Source organism: Phalacrocorax aristotelis, chromosome 14 (genome assembly GCF_949628215.1).
Source record: "Phalacrocorax aristotelis chromosome 14, bGulAri2.1, whole genome shotgun sequence".
Classification (NCBI taxonomy): domain Eukaryota; kingdom Metazoa; phylum Chordata; class Aves; order Suliformes; family Phalacrocoracidae; genus Phalacrocorax; species Phalacrocorax aristotelis.
This window is the reverse complement of record NC_134289.1, coordinates 2,858,524-2,874,282: the sequence shown is the minus strand read 5'-3', so window position 1 is coordinate 2,874,282 and position 15,759 is coordinate 2,858,524. Positions and strand designations below refer to the sequence as shown.

At 44.5% G+C, this 15,759-nt stretch overlaps 1 protein-coding gene across 2 annotated transcripts in view; it reads left to right on the top strand.

Annotated features, from left to right (window-relative positions):
* The first annotated feature begins 15 nt into the window (after window positions 1–15).
* Window positions 16–15,759, top strand: part of CHUK (component of inhibitor of nuclear factor kappa B kinase complex) — a 31,790-nt gene continuing 16,046 nt past the window's right edge. Inside the window, exons 1-11 of one of the 2 annotated variants that reach the window (XM_075109536.1) lie at window positions 16–174; window positions 247–341; window positions 1,807–1,921; window positions 5,292–5,361; window positions 8,939–9,027; window positions 9,713–9,802; window positions 10,445–10,569; window positions 12,161–12,268; window positions 13,864–13,999; window positions 14,899–15,093; window positions 15,477–15,579. In XM_075109536.1, coding sequence (XP_074965637.1) covers window positions 16–174; window positions 247–341; window positions 1,807–1,921; window positions 5,292–5,361; window positions 8,939–9,027; window positions 9,713–9,802; window positions 10,445–10,569; window positions 12,161–12,268; window positions 13,864–13,999; window positions 14,899–15,093; window positions 15,477–15,579 — 1,285 coding nt within the window. Of the gene's footprint in view, window positions 175–246; window positions 342–1,806; window positions 1,922–5,291; window positions 5,362–8,938; window positions 9,028–9,712; window positions 9,803–10,444; window positions 10,570–12,160; window positions 12,269–13,863; window positions 14,000–14,898; window positions 15,094–15,476; window positions 15,580–15,759 lie in introns of those variants that run through there. The other variant, XM_075109538.1, reaches the window with a different exon arrangement.

Sequence of the window (15,759 nt, the reverse complement as noted above, 5' to 3'; positions counted from 1 at the left end):
AGCTGCGGCGGCGCGATGGAGCGGGGCGGCCCCCCGGAGCCGGGCGGCGGCGCCGAAAGGGCCCCCGGCGGGGCGGCGCTGCGGGGGCAGCCGGCGGGCGGCTGCGGGCCCTGGGAGATGCGTGACCGCCTGGGCACCGGCGGCTTCGGGAACGTCTGTCTCTACCAGCACCAGGTGGGGCGGCGCGGAGCGGGGCTGGGCCGGGCAGGGCCGGGCCGGGGCGGCTGACGGCGCTGTGTCCCGCAGGACTCGGGCGCCCGGGTGGCTATCAAGTCCTGCCGGCTGGAGCTCAGCGTCAAGAACAAGGACCGCTGGTGCCATGAGATCGACATCATGAAGAAGTGAGTGCGGGCGGGACGGCATAGCCCGGCCGGGGTGAGGGGCCAGCCAGGGCGTGGGGTCAGCCCTTGGGCCAGCTGGGGTGAGGGATTACCTGTCGCCTAGCAGCTCTTTGCTGGTTTATCTGTCATCCCGAGGTGTCCAGGCGCTTTTGCTCTGGTGTCCTAGCTGATGTCTTGGGACCTAATCACGTCCAAACCTGCTGCACTCTTGTGCTGGCCGGGCTGTTTGTCCGTCCTCTAGCCATACCTAAATTCCTCCAGACTCACACCACCGTGTGCACTGAGTTTTGATGCAGTGGCATAAGAACATCTGCATGTTCCCATACCATGTAGTGCATTCATCTTTGATGTGGCAACCAGGGAGCTAGGAATTGGGTTTTTTCTGTCATGCTCCCTCATGTACAGAATAATGTTTCCTAATGCTTTCTTGTGAGAAACTAGGTACTCTCTGCTGTCCAACTTCCCTCTCCAGCATGTCACCCTGAGGGACCTGTGAACCAGAGCCAGGTTTGTTCTCATGGACATGAGTAGTCATTTGAGTGTCAGGGTCTCATAGATGTTCCCTCATCCTGAGAATTTCTTTTCTCTTTTGAGAGTTTCCCAGAGCATGAAATATTCCATCGCACTGGTGGGAGCAGGGATGCAGTTCAGTTTTGCTCTGAGTTGTCCTCACTGAGGCCTGCAGTGCCCCTGCTGCATAGAGCTTTACCAAGCTCCTACTGTGCCTTCTTATCACTCACTTGTTCACTGTATGCACTAAAGTTGGAGGAAACCACTAGCAGGCAGCCTCTGTAAGTTAGGGCTTGGTGATCACTCTGCTTGTTGGTGTTTTCACCATATTTGTTTTCTGAATACAAACACTGAGCCATACAGCTACAGCTGCTCTCATGGTGGCTTCCAGAGGCTTTGGAAGGTATACATAGAAGTAATTTGTCTTCACCTCCTTCTGGATGTGCCTTTTATTCCCAAGAGTAATGTATATTAGAGACAGTCAGGAAGCAGCTGTTTGAACTCAGTTGCAGAAATGAATCCTTCCCCATGTATGTGGATTTTACTTGCCTGGTTCTACCTCCCTAGTACAGTTATACAATTGTTAAGAGATTTGTGTGAAACACTTGGGCCAGGGGAAAGCTGTCCCCATGTGCAGAAACAGAGACACATATGTAACGGCTTTGCCAGCAGCATGCAGGAATCCAGAACTTGTGCCCAGATCCCCATCATCAAAGTCCTGTACCTTGACTTTGAGACATTGTTTCTGCTCATCACTGGTTTGTGTATTCCTGAGGTATGGATTTTATGCATTTGGATGCTGGTAGGTACCAGTGGAAGAGTGTGCTTCCAAGCAAGAATACATCTGGGGAGCAGAAATAATATCTGAAACATAACCGATGGTTGGTTGACAAACCATTGTCTCATTCTTCCAAAAGAGGAGTCAGAGTTTTCATCCAGCTTTCCATGTGCTTAGGTTAAACCATCCCAATGTAGTAAGAGCCTGTGAAGTTCCCGAGGAGATGAACTTTCTGGTTAACGACGTTCCTCTTCTGGCAATGGAATATTGTTCAGGGGGTGACCTCCGGAAGGTAATGTCTGCTTTGCTTTGCAATATGTAGCAAAATATTTTATCACAGATATTTTATCACAGAATCCTAGGTTGGGAGGGATGTCAGGGATCATCTAGTCCAACCTTTCCAGGAAGAGCCTAGGCTAGACAAGATGGCCCAGCACCCTGTCCAGACAATTCTTGAAGGTGTCCAATGTGGCCTAATCAACCCCTTCCCTGGGGAGATTATTCCAATGGTGACTGTCCTCAGTGTGAAAAATTTCCCTCTGGTGTCCAATCGGAATCTCCCCAAGAGCAACTTGTGTCCATTCCCCCTTGTCCTCTCCATGGGACTCTGTGTAAAAAGGGAGTCTCCATCTTCTTTGTAGCTACCGCTTAAGTACTGGTACATGGGGATGAGATCCCCTCTGAGCCTCCTTTTCTCAAGGCTGAACAAACCAAGCTCTCCCAATAACTGACTCCCAAAAATAAGTGGAGTCAATGCTGTTTCTGTAACTGTGGTTGTCTGTGAAACCGTGTCTGTTCTGTGGCACTTTGCTTTTTAGGTACATGTATGGGAGGTAAATGCAAAGTGGAAAAAAACCACATGTGGGAAATGAGACTTGTGTTTTTCAAACCAGAGGACAGAGAGCAATCCAAGGGCAGATACTCTTTTTATCCTGAAGCAGTGTGTCCTTTCATGGAACTGCTTTAGCATTAGTACAACTTCCCATAGCCTAGATACTTGCACCCTGTGTGTTTGGCTTTGCTGTGATGTGTCTCTCTCTGTTTGGAGTCTGATCTGGTTTGATTCATGCGTACCCAGTGTTGTATTGCTCTCAGCACAGGGAAGGATCCTTTTGGTACTGGATTGGGCCTCCACGGCTTCAGAGATTTTCCTGTTTTCTGCTGAACGGGGAACTGCCCTTCTGCAAAGCGTCAACACCAAAGCATAAAGGAACACTTCATTAGTTCCCCAGGCAGCGGCTGCATGACCCAATGGAGTTCATGCTCCCTTTCCATTGCAGCTGGATTCGGGAAGCTGGGATATGTATAAGGATCAGGAAGCAAATCCTTGTTCCTTAGCAAACAATGAGGTGATTTCTTAGAAATCACCTCATCTAAGTGATCAGGAAGCTCATTCTTCTGTTTTTGTTACTGGTGTTAAATAGCACTGGAGGAACATGAGCAGATGTTGAATGCAGTAACTGTGTATATGCTGTCTGGTGTATCAGTAACTCACTGAGCCTCATCTAATGTCATAGAGTTGTTCAAAACAGTAGGGGCAATTTTAAGAGGCAAGGCTGGCAATGAAAGGAAGTGGGTGTATATGAAAACATCATTTGGATGTTGCAAACCCATGTAGCTTAGCACATTCTTGGTGACACTTAGTAGTTGTATTTTGCAGTAAAAGTTTTGAGACTACTTGAAGGTAAACTGGAGACCCTGGCAAAGAAATCTGGGGTTATATTAGCTTTACTTGCAATGCAGTGTTCGGTCATTTAATTTCGAATGAATCCATAGATGTTCCATAGATGCTGGGACAATTCAGGAAGTAACATGCTTCATTTCATTTGATAGCATGTAATGCTTTGTTCCTTCAAGAAAAAAAACTCTATGTTTTCTTATTTTTGATTCTGCTCTTCTTTAAGCCTTCCTTTTACACTTGTTTGGCATCATTTATGTTTTGCACCACAGAATCACAGTTAATTTCTTATTAATTATTATTATCTATTAATTTCTCATTGCATATCTGCAATCTTCTATAAAGCCTGGAAAAGCATCTGCTTCTGTCTATGGCATTGTTACGCTTGTGATATTTCAAGGTAGTGTTCTGGGCTTTGAGCTTGACTTCTGATTTTGCCCCTCTCCTTCTTTGTTGTTTAGCACATCTACCCAGAACTTAAGGAGTGAGATGTTGAAGTTTGGCTTCTCCCTCATAGAGCTTTGACTACTGGTTGTGCCTGAAGTGTGAGAGACAAGCAAAAACATGACGATACATCATGGGAGGGGTAGCTGTAGTACAGAGGTGTATCTCAGTCATCTATAGAAGCCTTCAGTGTAGTGATTAAAAAATCAGACCATGTGTTATTTGACTCAGGACGTATGCAAGAAATTGCTGAAGCTACTTATTGATAGATCATTAGGACAGCAATTAGGAGGGGGTTTTGTATGGGGCTTCTACCATACCTTTCTCTATAGGAGAAAAACTCAGGGTAAGGGAGAAGAGAGATGAAGAAGCACTTTAGAGTGGAGGCAAGGTGGGGGTTCAGGTCATGGTCCATGCTGTGGAAACTCCAGTGATCCACAGGCCAATGATCTGCTTTTTAGCTTGGATTAACTAGGTGGGTGACCTAGAAGCCAGTGTGCTGGAGCTTCTCATTGTGGGAGGGCAGTCAGGAAGGAGACCACGTCTGAAGGCAGAGTTAGCCAGTGACTGAGCGCTCTGAGCTGAAGACAGTGACTTGTGTGGAGTGGGACAAGCTGCAGCAATAACACTGTTATCAGAGAACATGCCCTTTGCTGGGTTTGAGGTGCCTGACCGTGAGGCAAGTGGCTGGTACTGTGCATCGGACCCTGCAGGGCTCAGGCAGTGTTATGGGAGCGGGGACTGACTGTGGGTGACCACGGAGGTGGCTACACAGTGTTTGACAGCCTCTTGTAGCAGGGACTGATACCTGGGTGGCTTTTCCATATCATGGGGTATCACTTGGGTACAGCACACTGAGGAAAACAGGCTCTGTTAGAGTCTGTGGCCAGGTTGTTCAGATTAAAACAGCACATTCTTTGGGCCAGCTGGGTTGTTTAGGAACTGTAAATGACTGCAGTGATCTTCTCTTCTGTGGCCTGTACTGAATTTAGGAGTTAACCAGTTCGTTTCACTTTCATCCCTTTATCAGTCACCCATGTTTGAATGCCAAAGGCTTAGATGCATATCCATTCCTTTCACTTTTTGTCACTCAGGTTCTTTTCCTCACTGGAGAGTTGTTCTTCCGAGCAGCAGTCCTGCTTCAGGTGTTTGGGGTGTTCCCAAATCCCATCAAGCCAAACTTCAGCAGATGAGGAATGACCAGATTCCAGCAGCCTCAGGATCCCCGTTGACTGCAGCCATATGGCCTTGCCTGCAGCTCTTGCACATTTGCTTTCTGATGGCTTTTATCCTTTTCTGGTATTATTCTAGCAGTCCAAATCTTCTTTTCAACCCCATCTCTGTGCAATGAATTTTTTTTTGTCCAAGTTATTTTCTTTTTCCCCTGTGCTTTTATTTCACAAAGCCAACTACCTCATTCAACTAGAGTGATATCTGAGCTGTGCTGTTTTCTGTGTCATGTGAACAGGGGATGGTAGGTGTTGTTCTTGACTGTTAACTGTTGCACTGTGGATCTAAACATATTTTTTTTTTACTGTAGTTGCTAAACAAACCAGAAAACTGCTGTGGTCTTAAGGAAAGTCAAATACTTTCTCTGCTTAGCGACATTGGTATGTAGTCTAATGCCTTTCTTGTGTTTTGGTTTTTGTTGTCGTTGGTTGGTTGGGGGGGTTGTTTGTTTTTTGGTTTTGGCTTTTTTTAAAAAAATTATGTGTAATGGCATTTTGCTTTTTCAGCTGACCCTGAAAAGGGGACTAATGAGAACAGGGTGTTAAAATAAATCAGGTTTCTATTCCAGAGGAAGGAGTTGGTATCCCTGCTGATAACAGAGGCAAGAAGCTTGCACTAACGATGTGGCTGTGGAATGGGATTGGAAAAGCCGTGTAGTGGTCAGTTGTAGGTCACTATGACCTTAACGTTTTGGTTTGTTAAGGTCATGGTTTTCTGTTCAAACCCCATTTTCCATTCATGGCTCTGGAGATGCCAAGCTGCCTGTCACTTGAAGGAAAGTAACTTTTACAAGCCAAAAAGCAAGGCCAACATGAGAAGTGCCAGAGTTGCCCTGTGGCTGCTTTGTGTAGGGTTTGCTGAGTAGGAGGGAAATTTAATTTGTTCAGGGTGACAATGCAGAGGAGATAATAAAACTGGGGTGGAGCTGAGACCAAGGTAGGTAAGAGCACAGCACAAGAGGAAGCCAACCATGCCATGGCTAGTCCAGCAATCTTGTGGCTAATGATTTGCTCTCAACTGAGGGTTAATTAGGTAGGTGATCCCAAAATAAGTGCACCTAAAAATGTTGAGAAGCTTCTCATTTTGGAAGAGAAATTCTATTGGTCTGTGTTAGGGTTGTGGCTGGCACAGTGATGGAGATCGTTGTCTCCTTTACTCAGCGCTGGGAGGCCACATCTGGATACAGTTGTCCACTTGTGGCCTGTGTAGATCCTGACAAGGCCCTGCAAAGGCTGCCCAGGGCCTGGAGCACCTGACCCATCAGGAGATGGGATGCTTAGGTCCAACTGCGAAGAGGCTGAGGAGAGGTCTGAGAGCAGCCTGTGACTACAGAAAGAGCAGGTGCAAAGGTGATGGTTAGGACCAAACTGTACTTGGTGAGCAGCATAACAAGGGGCACCAGCCCTACGTTGCACCATGGGAGACTAAAGCCGCAAGGTCGGAGAAGAAACCTTCTCTCCCACCAATGCTGCTTTTGTGCTGTGCATGACCCTAGGGAGGGTCCCAAGGTGGCCTACAAGGAGGCAGAGTGATGATGAGATGAGAATTGGCCAGACATCAAAGTGATCCATGTTACAGAAGGTGTCCGATATCACGTGGACTTCAGATTCTGCCATTTGGAAAGGTTGCAGGCAGCAAATCCATACAGGATGGGACCAGCCCAAGGTGACAGCACTGCTCACTTGGAGCAATTTAATTTGATGCATTTGGGTGCCTGCTTTAAAGCCATTTCCCAAGGCTGTGTTAATCCATGAAAATCATTCTGTGACACAAACTTGATTGTCTCCAGAGCTCTCATCAAATATCTCATTCTTCAAACTGTTGAGCTTCAGCTTGCTTGATGCCAAATTCTTGACCACTGAGAGCACTATAAGAAAATAAAGGATGTGACAGTTCAAACTGGCCTTCCTGTTCATCAGGAAGTGCCCTTGAACACCCTGGGGAGAACAAGTCATCTGACTGAGGGTTTCTACAGGTGGTTTCTCTAGCAAGTAGGCTTTCCAGCAGAGCTCCTCAGAGGAGGTCCTTGGTTTTTTAGTTCTCTTACAGCTAACCTATCTCTACATATAGGAATGGAGCTGGTTTTGGCATGCAAAAGCATTTTGGACATATTGGCCTGGGCTTCTGTCCTTTCAGTCCTCAGATGGCTTGTAGTTCCCGAAATCAAGTGCAACTCTGCATTCCTTCACCCTTGTTCCCCTTTCACCTGCAGAATGGGGTCTGTCATCTTCATAATAAGTTGAATGCCTTTGGCATGTCTTTGACAAAGATTTGAAAATGCAATGGAGAATAAATGCAAGTTAGAAGCTGTTAAATATATAAATGAGTGATATATTAGTGAAGGTTGGGGACTTTCTCCCTGATGGGAGAAAGCATTCAAACTGTGGACAAGGCACGTTCGTTGAATATGCCTCTTAAAATAATTCCGTAAAGAATTTACAGTCACAGCTGGTTAGAAGCAGGCTTTACATGATGTGCAGTTGGAATATCTTTTGCATAGGGAAATGTAAAAAACACCATGATGGAGATAAGAAAATACAATACCTATCCTGGGCCTTTCATGGGACCTTTTAGTTCCATTTCCATATCTCCAAGGTTGAAAAATCATTACTTTAACAAATAAAAAAGCCTCAAATTTTGAAAGTAATCTTTTGCTGTTTTGTCTGCAGCTATGTCCTGTGGCAGACGCTTAATAATCTTTTATTTAGCAGTCAGTGGTGTTATTTGGGTGGACCAGTAGTGAATTTTCCCCTACCTGCAGGCAGGATTTCTCTTGGTTTTTTTTTGTTAGTGGCTCCACAGTCCCCTCAAAGCAATTCAAGTGTGGACTGTTGCCACAAGGCAAAGTCCTGCTCTTTGCCTTTCCTAGGATGCATGTTCCCATTCCCTCTCCTATTGTAGTGACTCCCATACCCAGGTGAAAAGCAGGTTCTGAAAATCAGCCTGCCTAAAACCTGGTTATTTTTTTCTTAGCAGTTTCCAGCTCGATCAGTCCCAGTATCAAGCTGATCACACAGTGCCATAAATGCTTGTGTTGCCATGGAAACTGCATCTGGGAAAGGAGAGTTTGGGAATCTGTGCTCCTTCTGGGGACAGCCCCTACACAGATTGGCTTAAACAGTCGTGGAATTCCATTTTTAGCAGTGGGAGTGACAGAAGTGGTGCCACTTTGAGCACACCAGTCCCCCACCAACAGAAGGAAAACCTTGAGCCTTTAAGTTCAGTGTTGCTAATACTGCAGCATTGCTGGCGGCACTGTTAACTCCATGCTGCATTAACCAGATGTTGCCCAGGAGTTGGTTTTTAGCTCCAGCCACACTGCTGCTTCACTGCAGCTGGATGGTCCTTTCCCTGATGGGGTGGTTTGTGTTGTGGTGCTTTGGCAATGCTGGAATTTTACTAGAAGCTCTATAAGCCACAGCTTGCCAGCAGTTTTAGGTCAAAGGGAAGCTTGACTTGTTTCATTTGCTTAATTCATTTCAGTGCTTGCTTTCATCCGCATCTTGCATAATGTGGTCACACATATAAATAGGTCTTTTTATTATCTTGTGTTAATATACCAAGATCTTAGGCTAGAGGACACGCAGAGCTGATTCAAGCTGGCTGCACATTTTGAAGATATGTTTTGCTTGTCTGCATGCTTCATTTTGTAACTACAGTTTGAGAAGAATTCCGCTGCCTTCCCTCTTGCCGTACAGGCAAGAGATGTGACCTGTGGTTTTGCCGTGAGGTCTGAACTCTGTAGCAGCCTCCATTTCTGCAGAGCAGAGGAGCAGAGCGAGTTCAGTCCTAACATAAATCTGACAAATCTTTTAAGTCAATAGTTCTTAATGGTGCTTTAAAATGAAAATGTATTGATGTCAAGCCCAAAGTCAGGGATATTAAATTTTTATCAGATGTATGTGAGTGTAATGAATATGAGTTTATTTTCTATTAAATCCAACATGTGTCTTTCAGGGTCCGGTATCCAGTATTTGCATGAAAATAGAATTATACACAGAGATTTAAAGCCTGAAAATATTGTCCTTCAGGATGAAGGTGGGAAGGTAAGTCAGGTGGCCTCTGTGAGTTGTGTTCCCACTGTCATTTCTGGAAGTTGTCAGCAACTTTGTCTTGCCTGAGAGAAATAAAAGAGAACAAGTAGTTTGGCATTTAACTGGGCTGAAAACTGCCCTATGGATTTACTGAAAGTTTACATCTTCTTGAAGCCACAAATCCTATTGTGCTTATTCTTAAATCCTTGTCATGAAAGACAAACAACTTTTTGCTTCCATTCAAGAACCCTGCCTGCAACAGAATCTGAATGATACGAGATAGCGGTGTATCGCTGTGTTTGTGGCTTTGAGGGCTGCATGTAAAATCAGCCTAGTTCAGAGAGTCAGCCTAATGGATTTCTAAGTGAAAATTGTTTTCTCTATTATTACTTTTTAAACAAATAACTTCAAATTCCCAGATAAAAGGCTAGATACTCTGTTCAGCCAAGCTGTAAATGGCAAGCTGCTTTAAATAAAGTCGAGTCTCAGTTGAGATAGGTGGACAATGCCAGCTTACGTAGTGAAACAGCAAGCCTTAACACTGTGTCACGTCACATGGACTTTCTCCAAAATTCCCATTCTCACTTTCTTCCTCTTGAGTGTATGCTGTGGATATCACTGCACAGATTTTCAATTGTTTGATGGGTTTTTTTCCTCTGAATTTGCTCTTCTGATGAACTATTCAAACTGTCTATAGACTGTTCACAAAATAATAGACTTGGGATACGCAAAGGATCTGGATCAAGGAAGTTTATGCACTTCGTTTGTTGGAACATTGCAGTATTTGGTAAGGTTTTTGCTTTTTCATGTGTACAGGTGATGTGGTATTACCACGTTTTGTAGCATCAAGGAAGTGTGTGTCAGAAGGAACCTACAGAGGTGCCCTGTCCAGCCTCTTGCTTGCAGCTGGACTGTCACCAGCATTAGGACAGGGCAGCCATGGCTTGGCCCAGCCAAGCCCTGAAACCTATAAAAATGGAGATTCTGCACCTTCCTGGGGACCTGTCCCAAGGGTGTTCCCTTTCCAGGGGAAGTGGTGTTTCCTCACGTGTAACCTGAAGTCCCCAGACAGTTCATCTGAGGCTGTTGCCCCTCATTGTATCACCTGTTGCTTCCAAGATGAGTTTGGCCCTGTCCATCCCCTCAATCCCTTCCTGTGCCGTGGTCAGGGGCTGCTCTCAGCCTGTCCCCCACCTTCTTCCAGCCTCTCAACAGACAGATCCAACAAGCCCAGCTCCCTCCTGTTTCCTCATGGGTGGGGTGCTCCAGACCCCAATGGATGGGGCAGCTGAAGCGGGGCTGCATCAGGGTCCCCCGTGCCACTCTGGAGCTGGGGGACACATCTACAAGCATTTTTGTCTGCAGAAATGCTAGAAAATAGGTGACCTGAAATACCACTTTCAAAGTGTCTTTTTATGATCCTTTTTAGGCTCCAGAACTCTTTGAGAATAAATCCTACTCAGTTACTGTTGATTACTGGAGCTTTGGAACGATGGTGTTTGAATGCATTGCAGGATTTAGACCTTTCTTACATAATCTACAGCCGTTTACCTGGTAAGACATTTATTCTGCAAGTGGTTATGCCAGGCAATAGGAATGACAGCTACTGTGTGTGGTGAGGTGACAGTGTGAACCAGAATGATAAATTCATTGTTCAATAGGTGCTGAGGCTGGTGGTCCACTAAGCTTTGCGGAAGCTGTTGTTACGTTGGTAGTATCGGTGACAGTTTGATTGGCTATTTATACATATTGTAGTATGTGCTTATTACATTGTTTGGTAGCTGCTGGTCGTAATATTTTGACTCATAATAACAAGTGAAATTTGAATTAAAAAAAATACAAACCAGTCTGTGTATCTGCGTCAGAAAAATGTAATGGGAAGGAGTAATTACAGTCCTTTGTTCACCTAGACTGTGAGGTTGCTTATGTTAGCGATAAATAACGCACAGCAAGACAAGAGTGTTTTATGTGGTAAACACATAGTTAGGTCTTTGAGTAACTTTACAAAAGGGGTGACTGAAAGACTTTAACCTGCATATGGAGGTTTCTCCTTGCTTTTTGAGGGCTAAAAGAAGGGGCAGAAATATATATTTTTATATTTCCACTTCTTACCTTGCAATACCCGGAGTGTGTGTAAGCTTGGTTTTTCAAAGGGTGATTCTGCAACATAGAAAATACAAAACTTGCTTTTCTGTTAGCATTGAAATAACAAGAGAAGAGGTAAATTTGAGTTTTTATGCAAGCGTTAGCTTAAAAAATTATTCTGTGTTAACAAAAAATAATTTTAACCAATATATTGCAATCGTTTCTCTTCTAACTGCTAACTTTGGGGATTTTATTGTTTTAATAGTTCAGTATTTGTTGCGTTTTTTCCAACATGGAAAAATTGATTTCCTCCTGTAAGTAGTAGAAAACAAATGAATGAACAAGATTAGAAAAGCTCTTCCCTAGCCATAAAAGAAGGAAGAGAACAGCGCAGGCCACATGCGTGTAGCTTCAGTTCCATTTAGGGCTGACTGGGGAAGAGAGCAGGCTGGCAGCCTCCAGGAGCAAGAAACATTTCCGCTGCCTCACAGCTGCCTGGGGACTGTCAGCTTGCCCTGGGAAATCCTGCTGCTCTGGGAGCAGCTGAGCCTTAAGCAAGGTTCACACCAGTGCTGCAGTGAGCCAAGTTGAGGAGATGGAGGCAGAGTTGCTGGTCATGCATTCCCTGGTACTGGATCCAATAGCATGCTGCGTTTCTGACAATTAGGCGCTTCACTTGGCTCAAGGTAAGGGCAGTGGTTTTGCCAGATGACCCTTGCAAATCTTATCTGTGTCATTAATGTGTGGAGGCTGATTTTGTTGTGCAGACTTGCTATGTGATCAGTGAATTTACCTCTTGATCCTCTTGCTTGACACTGTTCCAGACCTCCTTGCAAGCAGGTGCAAAAGTGTTTCCAAGAGACAGAGTTAATTGCAAGGACTCCCCTCTTCCACTCAGAGATGTTCTGGTTGGATTGTTTGGAAATGTCATCTCTGCCCTGAAGGAAGAGTTTGTCTTCTAAAGCTACTAGACTATGGTGCTTTTTGCTGCTGCCGTATTCAGTTTTGCCTTTACAAAAGTAATATCGTCAGTATATCCACAAAGGATTCTATTTTCTAGGCATGAAAAAATCAAGAAGAAGGATCCAAAGCACATCTTTGCTTCTGAAGAGATGAATGGGGAGGTTCGCTTTAGTACCCATTTGCCGCAGCCTCACAGCCTCTGTGGGTAAGTGTGTCCTTGTAGCTACATGCGATAATTTTTGGCTTGTCTTTTAAATTGAGGGCTCTTCCTTCTTTATCCCAAGCACTGAGGGGTCCTCCTTCTTTCTCCAAAGGAGTGTTTCAAGCTCCTGGCAAGCTACCGTTTGCTGTTAAGGAGTAGCCTGTAGCCACGTGGCTCCTTTTTGATAGTTTGGGCTCTCCAATGGCAGTTCACCCTGCCGATGATGGGGTGATGGCAGTTCATTTTGCAGTGTCAACTCTGTGACTGCTTTTCACCCGTTACCGCCAGGCCACTGAGTAATATCTACCCAATAACTTGATGGTATTCAATCTCATAAAGTAAGTACTTGAATTAGCTGCTCCACAAAAAGCAGAAGCTTCTAGTACTTGTGTTGGGAAAACCGCAGCAAGTCCAGCAGAGGCCACAAAGATGATCAGAGCCTGTTGAATAGAGCATACAAGGAGAGGCCTGGGAAGCTGGGCTTCTTCAGTCTGACAAAGAGAGGGCAATGGAGGATCTAATTTCGTCTTCTGCTACCTAGTTGGGCATTACAGAGGCAACAGATCTAGGCTTTTCTCAGAGGGGCACAGCGAAAGGACCAAAGGCATCAGCACAAGTTACACAAGGGAAACAAAATTTGGGCATAGGAAAAAGTGATGTGCTAGCGTCGTGCTAGTGATGCATCCCTGGGAAGGGGCCCTGAGCAGAGGGGGATCTCCACCTCTGGGGACTGCCCAGACTCAGTTGGACACAGTCCTGAGCAGCCTGCTGTAGCTGCAACATTGGTGCTACTGCAGGCAGGGGATCAGACCAAAGACCTCCAGGAGGACCTTCAGCCTGAATTAATTGGTTGGTACCAAGTCAGAAGTCAGACTCTAACCATTTGTCACTTACTCAGCACTTGTGTCTTTAGATGTGCCCAGTAGTGTAGCGCAACTCATCGGCACTGGCAGATTTCTAGGAAATGTACTGGAGTTGAGAATTAAATAAGTGGCTTTGTGCCAGTGCTTTGGGCTTTTTGCACTCTGTACTGTCTTTAAAGATGTTATTGACAACAAACTTCTGTGCTTCTTGTGTGGATAAATGTGAAGGAGAACCTTCCAGGCAGTCCTGCGGCACGGGTATGGTTATTCTGCAGACCAGGCTTTCAAAACTATTTGATTGTATGTGTAACACAAATGGGTTTTGGAGGAGAAAAAAAAAAAAGGAAAAAAAATTTTCACCCTTATCCACTTTGCATACCTCACTGATGTGCCAGAATACTCTTCACTCAAGGAGTAGGAGTCAGGAAGAGGGAGGAGTGTAAAGCAAGGTTTATTGGATTGGCATGTGCTCCTGCTGAGGTCAGTGAAGATTGTTGTTACAGTGGGGATGCTCATTCTGTATGCACTTTCCTCCCCTTCCATGCTTTCCCTGCTGTCAGGATGAGCAACTGCAGTGAAATCGTTGTTCTTCACATGTGTTCAGAAGATGTTGCACACCTATGGTCCCTAACCAAAGAGTTGTAACCTTATTGCTGTTGTGAGACCCTAGTTTCCTAAGTGGACTGAGTGTTGTAGAATATCTGCCTCCTCTTTCTTACAGCCCTTCTGTTTTAGTTTAATTGTAGAACTGATGGAAAACTGGTTACAACTGATGCTGAATTGGGATCCACAACAGAGGGGTGGAGCTTTAGATCCTGAGACCTGTCGTCCTAAGTGTTTCCTAATAATGGATCACATACTGAATTTGAAGGTGAGTGAGGGTTGTTACTAGGTTTGAAGGCCTACTGAAAGCATCTCAGAGGACAGAAAGCATGTTCATTGGAGCAAAGGTATAATCCTGGCATCATCTAGCTGCAGGCTCACGAGGAATGTTTTTGTTGGTATCTGGAACTGAGTGGACATACAGCCTGTCCGGTACATACCTGAAGGCAAAATGTCACCAGCAATATTAATCTCTAGCTTTACCCTTGGAGTAGAAGAATGGCCCTGTATTACTGTCTGTCATCTCAGAAAGGACTCAAAAGATCAAATAATGGTTATATATTTGCTAATAACAGTTTTCCTGAACTCTACTACTGATGCTGTGACCTCCAGGTCCATGTACTAAAGTATTACCTGTAGTAGAACAGATATTACATTCACCTGACTCTTCTGCTTCAAATAATTATTGGAGCTTTGCTGGAATAAGACTAGCTGAGGCAAGCATATGTAAAAGCCAGAGGATAATTTTGTCTGATCTAGAAGGATTCAAAAGAATTTAAAGCTCAAAAGGCAAAATATTATGCCCATAATTGGGACTTACCAAAATCTGTGTATCGTGGTATGATTTGGGTTCTACAGTCACTGGCCAGGTACAGTAATACTGTAGAGGGCCATGAGAGCAGTGAGAAGACAAGCACTGGTATGTAACAGCTTTTTTGTATGGAGGGATTAAAGGAAATGGGACCCCTTTTCTTGGGAGCAGTACTGGCCAGCATCAGACAACAAGCCTAAGACGGCCTTTATCCTAGCTTGCCACCATTCTTTTGATGTAATTAAGCTGCAGCATGGCTTGTGAAGGCTATTAGTGGGTCTAATTGTAATTTTTCTCCAGTATTTAATTTTGTCTTTGATAGCCAGTGACTTGTAATCAACTTGTACTCTTTACAGATAGTACACATCCTAAATATGACCTCTGCCAGGATTGTTTCGTTTCTCTTGCATCCTGAGGAAAGCCTTCATTCCCTTCAGATTCGGATTGAATTTGAAACTGGAATAAGTACTGGAAATCAGGAACTGCTGTTGGAAACAGGGATTTGCCTGGACCCTCGGAAACCTGCTTCCCAGTGTGTTATTGATGGCGTAGTAAGAATGATTCTGTTTGTTTAATGTCTTTCACATTGTCAGGGAATTTAAAATCTTAGGGAAGATAAGTTGCCTTAATCTTCTCCCACTGGAGACAGTTTGCCCTGTAAGTATAGTAACTCTTAAGGTCTAGCATTATTTCCTTTATCAGGTAACGTAAGCAGATTCCTGTAGTTAAACTCTTGTCTAAATATTTAAATAAAGTAACTTGCTAGCAAAGGGTCCTTTCTGTGTGATCTATCAAAATCAGTTTTTTTAAGGCACCTGATAGGAAGAATGTCTGCCCACAATAATTACTTAATGATGTAACCAGGACCCTCTGGGTTAGTAAGAGCTATGTTTGGGATTTCTCTTGCTAATGTTCTCTTATCTTTTCTCACCAGAGAGGCTGGGATAGCTACATGGTCTATTTGTTTGATAAAAGCAAAACTGTCTATGATGGACCCTTTGCTTCTCGAAGTCTGTCTGACTGTGTAAATTACATTGGTAAGTATGCTGGAGCACAGCTGGAAACTGAAAGCACTGCTTCTCCTGTAATATGAAAGTAGTTTTGCCTTACAAATCTCTGTGTTATCTTGAAGGGCACTCTCTAATTCAGAGAGGACCATTTAAGAACCTGGAACAGCCTAACAGAGTTTCATTTACAGTGTTGTATCTCCACATTTT